The 15,123-nt window shown below is 42.1% G+C and overlaps 1 protein-coding gene across 1 annotated transcript in view; it reads left to right on the forward strand.

Moving 5' to 3' along the window:
* The first annotated feature begins 2,244 nt into the window (after nucleotides 1-2,244).
* Nucleotides 2,245-15,123, forward strand: part of dock10 (dedicator of cytokinesis 10) — an 83,134-nt gene continuing 70,255 nt past the window's right edge. Inside the window, exon 1 of the mRNA XM_049576079.1 lies at nucleotides 2,245-2,521. Coding sequence (XP_049432036.1) covers nucleotides 2,414-2,521 — 108 coding nt within the window. The 5' untranslated portion in view covers nucleotides 2,245-2,413. The remainder of the gene's footprint in view (nucleotides 2,522-15,123) is intronic.

Genomic DNA, 15,123 nt, shown 5'->3' on the forward strand with positions numbered 1-15,123 from the left:
GATGAGCTGAACACAAAGAACAATTTATATCTATGTCATCCTTAAGTTTCCTCACAAAATGTGCTGCAGGGGGACGTACAATCTGTGTTTTGAGCAACAGCCCACAAGCCAGGTAGCTGCAGCCAAAGATGCTCAATGGTCCCTGTTACAGCCAGTGAAAATCTCCAGAGGATGTGAGCTGACCGATGAGCAAGGAGATCTGGTGAGATGGTGAGATTTTTTTTTGTCTTCAGAAAACTCTCTACTTCTACAGTTCATTCATGCCATGAAAGTGCCAACATCTGATTGTTAGACACATGTTTGAATCAACTTCATCTAACCTCGCCAACCTTGCCATGCCATTACATGCTAGAGGGGCGCTGTTTCACTCATTTGAGGAAATAACTGAGGAAGAAGAAAAGATGGGAGAGACAAACAAAAACATACTTTTTATCAAGGTTAAAGTACCACTATTTGCGTGTATCTGGATACTGATTATGAGCACTGTCTCTGTAGAGACTTGAGGCTGATGCTTCCTCATTTTTGTGATACTTTTAAATGTTTTTGTAATATAATGGGCACTTGACAGTTGATCTGAAAACACCTGCAAAAGAGTATCCTCAGATTCATTAGATGTTACTTGGCCCTAAACAGACAGTACACAATGGCAAACTATCCAAACTCTGTGACAGATCAGAAACTGAGAAAAACACAAAGACACAGGCAGACCTGGCTGCCTAGAGAAGACAGTCTGTGTCAGCTCTGTCCTCAGAGACAGGTGGAGACAGAGCAACATTTCCACCTACAATCCAGCACAAATGAAGACTGAAGTACTTGGAGAAAATAGCATCAGTGCCGTAGATGCAGTAAGATATGTCAGTGCATGTCACAGCCTAAGAGACAGCCAACACAACAACATATAGTTTCGTCTCATCACAGATCACACTCTGCCTTTTATTCACTCCTTCACTTAATTAGTTTTGTCCTTTATTTTTTTGTCTGTGATTTTGTAATAATACATTGTTGCATGTTTGTGAATTTTCACTGTTTTAAATTGTAATTGTGCTTTGCAAACATGTGAAAAATGTCATGCCAATAAAGTTTATTGAATTGAACTGTATTGAAAAAGAAAGGGAGATTTGGGTGGCCACACCTCAGGCTTCTCACTTCATACTGCAGTACTGCTTATGTACACATGAGGGAGGTAGAGTATTACTGTATTTAAAAAAAAAAAGAAGCTGTGAATTGGGATAAATAGCGTTTTATGCCGTGCTCCAAAGAAGGTAGGCTAATCTTTTTTAGTTGATCTCAATAAAGCAACGCAAACCTACATCTTTCCAGCAGTATCTTCCTTTAGTAACTCTTAAACAGCATGTCAGTTGCAAACGGATGGACGGATGGCTGTTAAACTACCACTATCCCTGCCATATTTCGTTGACGTCTATGTATTGCAGTATCTCACCTCTCCTTTAAAGTAAGCTCACTCCGAGATGATGCTGTTTCCAATTGTCTTAACCATTCCCTGACGCCACGTGTCGCTGTTGGCATGCGCGTCTGCCACATCCACTAACCTACTGTAAATGCTGCTCCATCCCTCCCTCGGTCGTGACTGGACTGCTGATAAGTAGCTGACATTTCAGAGCTCCCCTTGAGATGCATGATATATACAGTATAGGCTCAAATGCCCTGGTCAAATCAATGTTGGCAGTTTAGACTGTTAGGCTACTGGATCCGTGGTCTGCAGATAAATATGGGTTCACTTTTGGTGGGTTCTCTCTGTGTCAATTCAATTCAATTCAATAAGCTTTATTGGCATGACATTTCATAGGTGTTTCCATGGCAATTACAATTCAAGACAGTGAATTAACAAAAATGTATTACAAAGTCATAGACATAAATATTAAAGACAAAAAAGGAGCTATATGTGAAGGAACTTTATGTATATTTCTCGTGTGTGTGTGTGTGTGTGTGTGTGTGTGTGTGTGTGTGTGTGTGTGTGTGTTAATTAGACTCTAGGCTTAATGGAAATTAAATTAAAATTCTGTTGCAGCACTGTGAACATTATCTTTTCACATAATGGAGTGGGCCAAGGGAGACATAATGAATACACTACAAGTGATGCTTTTGCCTTCAAAATAAATGCACCACTTTCAGACCACTATCCACATCGCTGGGGTCCGCCAAAGATGTTTTAATTTGAAAGTCATAACCGGAAATGGTGTTTTTGATTCAGCGCAGTTTCACATCAATTTCGGCACACAGGCATCCTCTGCACTCCGCGCGCTGCGTGTGTGCGGACGCTGTGTGTGAAGCGTGTGTGCGTGCGTATGTGTGTGTGTAAACACAGCTCGGTCGGCTCATGTTAGGAGCGAGGGCCAGGTCGGTGTGACTGCAGCAGACATTAGCAGGCTGAATTGACCGCTCAGATGAGGAGATGGCAGCCGAGTCGACCCGGAGATTCACCAAGAACCTGCTGAAACCCGGGACCGCGGCGGAGATACGGCAGACGGCGTGCAACGCAGTCAGACACTCCGCAGTGACGGTGAGTGGACCCGTATGAATTGTAAAAACATGGTGGTAGTGGGGAAAAACGCATCACCACCTGTGGGCCTGACGCGTTTTACAGCTCTGAGCTCTGAACGCCGCGTCCGTCAAATCTTTTGCATCTGGAAGTGAATTAGATTCCAGACTCCGCACCGCTGCGCTTCAGCCCCGGCACATCTGACATTGGCATTCATGTTGCATCTTTCTTTGCAGTGGATGAGCACGAGCAGCACGGTGCAGCACCGCTGCAAAGCCCCTGTCTATTGATCCTGCAGGGGGAACAATTCAAACATGGAAAACGCTCAGCAGATGCAGGGATCGCTACATTTCTTTCCACTATTAAAAGAAAAACCCGCTTATTGGCTGGTAATGTGGCTATAAAGTCGTGGAGCCTATCGTATTCCCCTGTGGGTTGGAGTTTATTTCAGTGTGGCTGGCTCCAGTGAATGAAATGCAGTAAATAGCGGCTCGGTTGTAGGATAGTGGGATGCGGCATGACACAGGCAGCGGTTTACATCTGCCCAGCGGTGCACAGAAACACCAGGAAAGATGGAGGGAGGGACAGGGAAATTGAAGATGGATCCGATCATGAGGCTTCATTTGCGACTGATTCTCATATCAGCCTATTTTAATGTCGTGGGTTGTGAAATGCATGCTCCAGTGGGTGTGTCACGCCTTATAATGAGAGGCTCTGATTGACACATATGATGGAGGGAGGAGGGGTAGTCCAGGAAAAACCAGCCACACTCACAGACAAGGAGAGGGATTTGTGTTCGGATTGATGCCCTTTTCATTCATCTGGCAGAGGACAAATCCTCCACCTTACCTTTTTTTATTGCATGCGTGTGTGTGTCTACAGTATGTGTGTCCATGCTGTAGAGATTAGCATAGAGAGAGGTCACTCCACTCGAGTATCTTTGCTGCTACTCTACATCCTCTTCACTCTGGTGTTAGTGTGTCAGTGGGACACATGCGTAACACAGCACAGTGAGAATTGATTGGTATAAAGAGAATACAGAATAAAATTTTCCATGAGCAGCCAGATGTTGCCACTGACACCGGGTCGGCTGAATGGATCAGAATACAGTAGAATAGCATGAGCCTTAAGAGCGAAGGTTTACTGACAGTATGCATTTGTCATGTTGCCAAATGGAGTATGACAGAATAGTGTTTATTGATTCACATATTGGATGTAGAAATTGACTTGTGAGGCACCTTATATGGGTATTATTTAGTGCACTGATGCACACGTTGCAATGCAAAACACACTGAGCTTCACTGCCTTGCCTAAAAGCACTGCAGCTGGAGTCATCAAGTCTGCGGTTTTCAAGAAAAGATACATCAAACAAGTGACTAGTTAAAGGAAAGGAAGTGAGAGATATGCAGAAGACAGATGGAGAGATAGTCATTGCGTGAGAACATGCAGAAGGTACTTGAGCATGCCTGATGTCCCGCCATTATCACCATCTTTTACAGCGTTAAACACAAGCAGTTGGGCTGATTAAGACATTAAATATAGTCTGTCAACATGTTTGTGTTCTTCATTAAAGATCCCATTAATTTGCAGTGTACAATCCACATGTAACTGAGCAACTGCCTCACAGTAGGAAAGCAGGTTTAAATGATAAAATTAATGGGGGTGCTGGTGGCTTAGTGGCAGAGCAGGTGCCCCATGTACAAGGCTGTTGCCGCAGCGGCCCGGGTTAGAATCCAGCCTGTCGCCCTTTGCTGCATGTCATCCTCCCTCTCTCTCTCTCTCCCCCCTCAGGCTTACCTGTCCTGTCCAATAAAGGCAAAATGGCCAAAAAAAATCTTTAAAAAAAAAAAGATAAAATTAATGATAGCTCAATTATTGTGCATGTTACACCTGCACTTCTCTTATGATGACGAGTCAAAATGTTTAAATGTTAATGTTAATGTTAATTAAATGTGGGTCATGTGGAAGCTGGGTTATGCAGCAGAAAAAGACTGCAACTGCACAAAGTCTGATGTTCCAGATATACTACCACATATATTACCACGGCGACCAATTCTATTGAGCAAGTGCTCAAAGGTTTTGCTTCAAAAGTCCCAAATAACTTCTGACCATTAGTGCTCAGTATCTTTAGTTTATTCATGAATATAATCTATTTGCTTGATTAAGTTGGAGATGAGTTGGAGAACCATTTTTTCCTTCCTGATTCTGATTCCAATACCTGACCTTGCATATCGGCCAATACCAAGTACCGATCCCATACAAATGTGTTAAAAAAGTTCACAGCTGTTTACTACTAACCTTGAATGGATGTATAATGATTGGTATCCTTGTTGTTTGGCATTTCTCTGGTTAAACTTTGTGCAAAACATGTAGAAATACACACAAAGAATGAAAGCCATAAACCTTCTTTGTGCCAAGTTGTTGACATATTGGTAGAGTTCCACTATTTCAAGTAAATCAAATCTTCTTTGCCACAGTTGTTTCCTGTTGCTGCACAGCATAACTTACTGTGTAGGCTGCGGTTTTAGAGCAGCGAAGAAGAATGAATATCAGGGTATAGAATAGAAGAGAAGACCTTCATTGTCATGATACAATGTACAACGAAATCAAAATTGCTTCACCTTTAGGTGTACAACATTCATACATCCTCAGCAGCTCATTAAAATAGCACAAAAATACTTTTTTTCAGTGTGAAACTACTTTACAGTTCATTAATAAGTAATGTGGTATCGGACTGGGTACTCGCCAATACCCGATCCAGCATTTTAGACAGTATCGAAGGCATTTCCAATATCTGTATTGGTATCGGAACAACTCCAGATGAAATGCATGCTGATGAGAGGTGGGGAACATGGATAAAACCCTCTAATATATCATAATGCAACACATCTCCTGGATAATTAATTGAGAAATTGTTAGTTGATGAAATGATATCCAAAACCATGAATTAAATACCTCATTTCAAGGCATGTTGTTACAAAAGTGCACAAATCATATAAAAGTACATACTTGCCATAAACAATGCCCGTGATTAATATGTAAAGTTGCCAACAAAAGGCTCAAAAGTATAAACATCACAGTGTGGTTAGCAAGTTTATATTCTCCCACACATATATGTTGTTATGTTATTCGCCCCTATGCAGAATTTACCAGAACATCTAACCAGTTTATGAAAAAAGTGTGAAGTTGTTGTTAGTAGATGTGAGAACTGAAATGGAAATGAATGGCTTATACTTTGATGTGTGTCAGTATGTGCAAAGACACCTACTTTTGCCTTTGGTGCATGACTGAGTAGTTGGTTTTAGTTCCTTTCTATATCTTGAAAAAGCTACAGTATAGAAGTCATAAATAATTACTTGAAGCTATTCTATGTTTAGGTATAGGATGCAGGCATGTAGAGAGACAGAGAGGGAGAGGGGAGGCTGGATAAGAGAGTAAGCATGTGTGTAAATGTGCAGGTATAACGTTTGTGCGCACAGGTTTAGGTCAAGTGGGTGTGTAAATGTCCATAGGCGTTGTGTGTGTGGACGCTTTTTTTTTTTTTTTGTGAGTGTGCTGTTAACGCACCGCCTTTGTTGGTGAAAGAAACCAGGTCAGCAGAATCGGGCCCTATGGCATAACATTCAATGAAGCGTGAGCCTCTTTCTGTCTCTCACTGACCCCTCTCTCTTTTCATAGTAGTCAGTTTTTCCTCTTTCACTTAACATCACCCCCCCCCCCCCCACCCCCACCCCCACCCCTCCTGGTTTTACCCCCATCTCTCCATGCCTTCACTGTTTCAGACACAGTTTTTCTCTGTTTCTCATCGTTCCACTGCTCTGCATGGCTACCCCAGTCAGGTTAGATCAGTTTCTGAAATGTGTGTGTATTCATAAGTGTGTAGCATACATGATACCTGGTAAATCCCCCCCGGTGCATGCTGCATTTTCCTCTGATGAAGTGCTCTGTGAAAGTGATCACTGACTACTTGACTGTTTCTCGTAGCGGTCGGGCCACCCATCCCCAAATATGCAGGGAGCGTGGAAGGGTAGATAGATACAAGAATGAAGGATGTAATGGTGGTTGAGTTCTGGTTTAAAAAAAAGTAGAGTTTGTTGCTTCAGTGACCATGAGATCTCTTTTCCATTACATCTTTTCTGGCCTCTGTCTGGCTCTGAGCTGCTGGACACAGCAAATATCAATGAAATTGGATATATAAATAGACTGACATATGCTAAATGCGTTAAATATATTAACATAGTGAAGCAGATTTTGTGTCAAACACGCCCGAAGTGCAGTATTTACATCACATTTCCAACAAAATTAACAGTATTTCTGATTATTGGCACCAGACTGAGAGTGTTTATTATGACTCTCTGCAAAAGTGAGCAGGCATAGCAGTTTAGACACAAGTGCCATTCTTGTTGTGACTCTGGCTGCCTGCTGGGATGAACCACATGTCATACCATGCCTCGAGGATGCCAGCCACACTAACCACACAGCCAGCAATCGGGGCCAACATGCCCACCCTGGCATCCCACTGCAGCACAGAGTTTATTTGCCCAGCAGCACAGGATTGGTTGTATGCAGTCGCCTTCACTCATTGCTGAAGGCCATATGCATACACATGAATTTTCCACATGGTATCCTAATGTTTGGTGTTTGTATCATGGTTGTCCTCTTGTCCTTTGGCATGCCACTCCTCTCGCTTGGCATCCTTGGTGCCCTTATGGTACTATCTTCATGCCTGATCACGTATTGGCTATTTTTGGTGACCAAACCCGGTCTCCAGGCATTCACCGGGAATTTTCCATCTAGTTACAAGCCAGTGTCTGTTCTCCAGTCATAGAGATGGACCTGTAATGTTTAATCATTATACCAATGTTTTTTCCCCAATGTAGCTTATAAATCTCTGTATGACATTACTGCTGCTGATGTATGCTGATTGTGTACTGCCATCACCTATTTTAAATCTCTGCAATTCTTTTTTTGGGTACCATACTGGCTATGGCTGCAACTAACATTAGCTTATTATCGATTATCATCATTTCTATTGATAACTGTCAAGTCTACATTAGTGTTGTCACAATACTGGAGTTTCTAACTTCGATACAGTACCTTAAAAGATATCAGTATTCGATAGCATTTTCAATACCATGGGGAAAGCTGACATTGAGGGCCTACAATTTCAAAGATGAATATTACAAGGCTATAACATGACATTATTACAACATAACAGTAGTAGCAAGAAAAGCAGAGTGGCTGCAGTAAACGTTAACGACAAGAGAATGAGAAAACTCAGCTTGTACCCTTGTAACGATAGTATTGAAAGTATTTTAAACCATTTCAAATATTCAGAGCCGATGTGTATCAACATACTCGGAACACCTCTAACAGGAGGCGCACAGGAAGCATCCCAGGTGTCTTGTTTTTCTGGGCACGTCGTACTGGCAAAAGGCCACAGGGCAGACCCAGAACACACTGGAGGGATTACGTATTGCGTCTGACCTGAAAACGCCTCTGGATCTAATGGAAAACGTTGTGGGGAGAGAGATGTCTGGAATACTTTGTTCAGTCTGCTGCCCCAGCAGCCCCAGAATAAGCGGATGAAAATGGATGGATGGATGTGAATCGATAAATTGACATTTTTGACAACACTAGTTGGAAGAGAGGCTTTGCCCAGTCGGCTCTAAGATAACATTATCATCTGCCTTCTGCTTAGAAGTGGTGAATTTACAGCACACAGCAACTTACTACAGTACAGTCTCTGGCTTTTATTAGCTATCTAGCATTGTCAAAAAATGTTGCAGACTTCTGATCCGTTGTTAGGGTAGTTAGCACGCATATGCTTGAAGGGCACACTTTGCTTGTTTACTATATAATGTGAGCCTCACAGACATCCTGAACGATCCACTTAGCCATGTTCAAACTCTCAAACTCAGTATGAAAAAAGAGGAATGGATAGCTAAATATTTGTATTGAACAGCCAAATCCGATCAGACTGACATCATTCTGAGTTGGGTGCAGTCCCAACACCAGTCAACATGCAGTATGTCAGAACATTGTGAAAATGCCCATCACAATTTCCCAGAGTATATCCTCACATTTGAGACATGTGAACGAGCAAATCTGTTGTTTTTGCTTGATGGATTACTTTAGAAAATTAATAGATTATCAAAATATTGTTGATTAATCTTGTGCTGATCAACTAAATGATTACCCAAACAATTATTTCCACACCAATGGCTGCCTTGAAGACAACAGAAAACAGTGACTGAGATCATAGATGTTCTTAAGTATTTTCTTACCTCTGATCCAAAGACAAGAGTACAGTTTACTGTAATACTTCAGTTAAAAGCCCAGGCCCAATTAGATGCCCAGTCCCTTTTACTAGCCTGGTGTGGCTACACATTTTGACAAATTAACACTTGTCCTAATTAGACACTTGGTCTGGTTGCCAAGCATTTTTTTTAGTAGAAGTTCTTTGGATGTATAAAACCAGGTTGTTCGCGACCTCAAATTATGTGTCCATGCCTTGATTACCCTGTAAGTTATTTATATTCCTTTAGTCTGTAAAGGTCATCAGATCAAAAGAATCAAAAGGGTTTTTCATAAAAATTAATCCAAGTTGTGAATATTGTTTTAACAGGATAAAGTGGTGTTGTGTCGGTATGCTGGGTGCCATAATCCTTGAGTGTCATAACTCACTCTCTCTGATGCCCTGTCTGTCGGAGCTAGTCATTCATAATTGGAAAAGTTTTTTAATGAAACATAACAGTCAGCAAGTGAAATGATAAGATATTGCATGATCCCTGCACTGCAGTGTGTGCATGTGTGAGCGCCCATGCAGCAGGGCCAAAGTCAGTTTCATTCGTGGGATGGGAGAGTGTTGAGCTGCATTCAAACGCTGCATACTTCTCTTGGGTTGCTGTTTCTCAGAAGACATGAACCAATCAGTGGAGCACAGTGTGGTCAACTAAAAAAAATTGGCATGATCAGTTGAGAGTCTGAGTGGCAAGGTGGTACAGTGGTTAGCACTATCGTCTCTTAGCTAGAGGGTTCTTGGTTTTTCATGCATAATCAGTTGTGTAATATATTTAAAAATGACATATATTCTTTGCTGAAGAAGTTTCAGTCTGTCATAGCTGTTAAATTTAGGTACTTTTCACTCAAGATATGAGATGAAATCTACTCAAATTGTTTCAGTGGTGTAGTTAGAAAGTTAGACCATTCAAATAATTCTATCAGCAATGTCTCATCTATTTTAAGAGCTGCCTGGAAGGTATGAAATCTCTCTAAAAATGCATGTAGTGCTTTGGAAACTGTCTGACAGTGATGTTAAATATATGTGACTTAGAGTTAATGGGCTTAAACGTGCAAAAACCCTTTGGTATGGTGCTCCTTTACCAGTGCGGTTCACCTCCATGCTCATGTGCGTGCTCTCCTCTCCAGAGAGCAGTGTGTGTTCTTTGGCCTTCACACTAAAATGTGAACACGCACACTCACGCTGCAACATATAGAGAGAAGGTCCATGTTCAAGTGCTTTGCCCTCCTGTATTTTTCCACATTTTATGACCCAAAGCTTACAAATATTGAAAAGGTGTTCGTATTTCATTGACCTCCCTCTAGCTTGTCTTTTTTTATGTTTCACTCACTCATGCTTTATTCCATTTGTTATGTAACTCATCTCAATTTACACTTTGTGGAAAGAAGGAAGGAAGATGGGGTATTTCAAAGATTTGTTGAGGATCTCCTCTCCTCTGTCTGGGAATGAGGTTGTTTTTGGCTTGTCTCGTTACATTAGTTTAATTTTCTCTGCTTTCTATTAATGTGTCTGCACATCAGCCTTAATTTTTCTGCCTTTCTGCCTACTCTTCTAGTAAAATAGCACCACTGGGCATGTTTGTCTGTCTGGAGCTAAAATTTGTGTCAGACAGTGTGCAGCAGTCGTTTGTTGGCGGGGGGCATGTCTACCCAACGCATGTGGTCGTTTTGGGGGACATGCTGTCAGTCTGACTCCGCTCTCCCCTCATGACATATCATGCCGACTGCCTGGGATGCATTGTGCATGACTGCTGACCTGCCTGTTTGTCCTGCATACACGCATAGCCTAATGTGACTTTGTGTATGTGTTTGTGTGATGCTTGTGGTTGTGGTTGCTCTGAAAAAGCAACCATTTAGGCTGCGTAAAAATCTCGTAGCATGCATATGGGTTTGTGTGTCAGCGTGGTATTTACCTCAGAGTGCTGCCGCCCTGTTTCCAGAACAGAGTCGTCAGTGTCACGTTAATCAGTCGCCGGCAGCATGCAACACCAACTAATATGGCTGTCTCATGCGAGTTAGTCAAACTGATAATGCTGAAAATCAATTGTCCCAGAGGAACCAGTTAGATTACCAGTAATTAGCCTATGCTCCCACAGCCATGCCTCTGTTACCACGGCAACAGAGAAAGGTCAATTTGGATGTAATTCTAACAGGAAGCATTCCTCGCATATCTCTCCTTTCCCCCTCCAGGGCTGGGCGATATGGAGAAAATCAAATGTCATGATGTTTCTGACCAGATTCCTAGATATCTATATTACAATCATCGGTAATGGGGATATAATGGCTAAATAGGTTAAGACAAATAATAGAACAGCCAGATCAATCTAGATAGCTCAGAAAATTGCAGCACTTTACTGTAACAGAGCCTTTAAAACCAGGAAAAGACAACAGAAAAATCCAATATCCAAAATCTAAGATGACATCTTGTCTTATATAATGATACTGAAAAAATGTAAATATATTCTTCAGCCCTACCTACTAGTCTTTCACCTCATCTATTGCTCCTCTGTTCCTACGCTCCCATATATTATTATATATTATAAACTAATTTCGCTGGTTTGTGTAGCTGCTACAATTATTATTTTTATTGCGTCTTTAGCCCGCCTCCTTCAACCGCTTTCAGAACTCCCACTCCATCTTTCATCACCTCCTGTTTATTTATTTATCTTATTTATCCATTTTTCTCCTCTCATGTGAGGCCATTGCTTTCATGATGACTAATCTGAATGGAAGATCTGCACTGATCCTGACGTCTCTGTCACATGAAACGCTGTTATTACATCCAGACAGGCCAAGGTAGGACAGGGACAGGAGTGAAGCTGGAGCCAGAGACAAGCCTATAATTGGGTCAGACATCAACAGTCTTATCATTTTAGAGAGCCAGATCATGAAGAGGGGAAAACCAGGAAGAAAATGAGGGAGGGATGGTGAGAAGAGGAAGAGAGCGATTCAGAAGATCTGTCTTGTGTCTCAGAGGAGTTTGCAGGCTCAGCTGCAGAGGACTTTAAGTCCTGTGTTTGAATTTGTGTGTCTAACCAAACGTTTAGCAGGCTGTGTGCATGTTTTTTGTGTAGGCTACGTAATGTACACCGTACAAATGTCAGGGTGTCTCGTTAACATTAACAGCCTCAAGATTGAGTGTATATGCATTTATTTTTGTGCCACACTCATAAGTTTGCATGCTTACTTTTACTTTACTTACTTACTTTTCACGTCCCGGTGGACTCTCATGTTCCAGTTCTTTAAGAGACTCGGTTTCTCAACACTTCTGGACAGCAAACACAAATTCTGTGCTGTTGCCTTTATTTCCATAGAGTCACATATAAAGCTGCTTCACTAAACAACAGAGGCAACATTTCTCTGCCTGCCAATACAGTTATTCTCTTACATAAGTTGGGGTTTTGGAAATCATACCACAGCCTGATTGTACAACCATATAAATGAAACTGAACAACAAAGTCTGTCCCATCAGAGCAATTAAGAACAGAGCTTTTGGCCTTTTACATTGCAGTGGAACTATTAAAATAGCCCCGTACAGAATGATTATCAGGATTTTATGACCGCTAGCATCATAAAACTTAAATAATATATGAATGTAAGTCAGAGATGCTGGTTCACACAACAAAAGCTGTATTATTAATGACTGAGTCCACTGTTTAGGCCATTAGGTGTTTGATAAATTGATCACAGAACAAGATGGATGGTGACCCCCTCTGCTGAACAGTTTCAAAGGGGAAACCCTCATTATGCAGTAGATAAATTAGCACTGATACATGGCACTGTGTGACATTAGTCATGTTCAGCAGACACACACCATTAAAAGCAAAATACTGAACTAATAATAAAGCTGTTGGCGTCAGGTACATTCAAAATTTGTGTATAATTATTTTGAATCTATGCCACTTCTTGGATCCACTACCTATTGTAGCCGATGTCTGTGATGAGTCACACGCCTCACATTGTGCTCTCCATCTCGTGTTTGGTTGTTTGTCATATCTTATACTCTATATGTGTCAGACCGGGTTGTGAAATGTCACCTCCTAGATTGTGTTTGTGCAGGCTGACAGTGTGGGACAGGGTGTCATACTTGCTCCGTCTCTCTCTCACACATCACACATTTTGTGTTTCTGAACAACTCAGCACATAGCTTTTCTGAGAAGCCATGCTGTGCAGCTCTTCGGGGCACCTTCGTCATGCGGTGTAACCTAAGTGTGTGTTCATATCACTTTAGAGATTTCAGCAGCGGGGTGACACGTACTTATTCTTTTCCTCCTGTCAAACCTCCCCCTGTATTCTTCCCTCCACTTTCTCCCTCTTATATTGTCACTTCTTACCTTCTGCTCTGCTCCCTCTCCGCCTTTTTTTCTTCTTCTTTGCCTTTATCATCTCTACACAAACTCCCTAATTGCCTACACTTCCTTTCTACTCCCTCCTTCTTTTTAAAAGTTAACTAGTATACATTCACCCCGCTCCTCAGTTCTCAGTCCTTGTCACGTTGAGTGAATGCTTCTAGTGTCACCGGTCTGTGTGTGTATATGCATGACGACAAGAGAATAGAGAAAGGGATTAGAAGAGATGAATAGCTCTTTGACATTTGTTATGACTGAGCTGCAGACGACTCAGCCGTGTTTGCCTGATAACAGTAGGACCGTGCACTGCCAGGCCTTGGTGTGTGTCTGTCCCCATCTTCTCAATGACTCATTCAGAAAGGACAGAGCAATAAAAGCAAAGAGAAGAGAGCACAGGAGGAAAAAAAAATCTGAGCTTGTCACTGTCACTAGTGACACTGTCAGTTGCTGAATCCCCCCACTGTTTGAACTCTGTGTGAGACTGTGCAGTGATCTCACTAGTGTATGTGCTGGGTGTGAGCACAGGAAGTTCATTTTTTTTCTATTCAAATACATGTAACCTTGTAGTGTCACACTGCCGGTTGTATTAGAAGACAAAAAGTCAGTTTAGTCTAGGTAGGAGAAGTGGATGGAGAGAAAGTATGTGTCTGTCTTTTATGCCAGTGTTTGTGAGAGGTCACATGAGAGGAGGAGAGAGAGAGAGGTCCCCGGGGCTCCATGCATTGTGCCAATGTACGTTTACAATAGGCTCTTTGGAGAGGCTTCACAGCCAGTGAACTGCTCCATTCAGGCTTAGCTGACCGGGCTTTGCCTCGCTGCAGCTTAACTTTTATCCTCTCTCTCTTCTCTAAAGCTCTCCATCCAGCTTCGCCATCCCAGTACCTTAATAGACACCACGTCAACTCGTCCATCCAGTCTCTTTTCACAGCCCCTAAGGAAGGGGTGATGGAGGGGAGGAAGGGGGAGTCCACTTCACATACTGGACTAAGAATAGTTCAGTGACTCTCGGCGAGTGAATTAGAGTGTTGTGTCTCTCCCTCACTCTGCATTCCAGAGTAGGAGGCCTGAATATGCTACTGCCATTACTGTCCGACCCCTATGCCCCGCTGCCCTTGCCCTGTTATATCCACACACACATACACACTGCGTGGTAGTCATATGTGATGTGGACTTTCCCTCATTAGCTGTCTTCACTGGCTGAACAGGGTGAGACAGAGAGAACAGGATCTAATTACTCAAGGATGTAAAGAAAATGCGTCCACCATTTGTACAAGCTGTCCTCACTGTCTATACATCTTAAAACAGAACTGTGTTCTCGTTACATAGTCAAATCCTCCTAAGATCTTTTTGCCCCTTTCTCCTCTGCCTGTCTTAACTCTTCCCTGCTGGCTTTGATCAACCCGGCTGACCCACCAATAATCCCGTCTGACCATGTCTGTCCTCCTGGTCCCAGTGTCAGGAAGTAAAACTGAAAGAGACAGAAACAAGCAGACATTATTAATATTTCACCAGCACGCCTTCTTTAGTTACTCCACATATATCCATAAAGATAAAAGTACACACATGCATGCACACACTTAATTATGCCTGCAGAGCCTGGGCCTCTGTTAGATATAGAACAGATAGTTTTCACTTACAGATAATGTGTCTTGAGTAGCAGCCCACAGGAAGACATAGCTGGCATAACTGGTCATAGCACAAGATAAGTGGCTGAATAAAGCCTGTAGTTTCAAGATATGGCTGTGGTGGTGTCATGCTAGTTGGTGATGCTGGATTAAATTTCTTCAGTGCTGACTTCCTGGCGCATTATCTTTTTTACACTATGTATCTAAGGGCTGGGCAACACGTTGAGTCAATCAAATTATCAATATTAGGAAGCTGTTACAGACCCAAATGCTCTCAGATCGCAGTTTTTAGTTGAAGTTTGTCAATTGATAATGGCTGCAAAATCTAATGACATCTAAGCAAAAA

Source organism: Epinephelus fuscoguttatus, linkage group LG5, assembly GCF_011397635.1.
Source record: "Epinephelus fuscoguttatus linkage group LG5, E.fuscoguttatus.final_Chr_v1".
NCBI classification, from domain to species: domain Eukaryota; kingdom Metazoa; phylum Chordata; class Actinopteri; order Perciformes; family Serranidae; genus Epinephelus; species Epinephelus fuscoguttatus.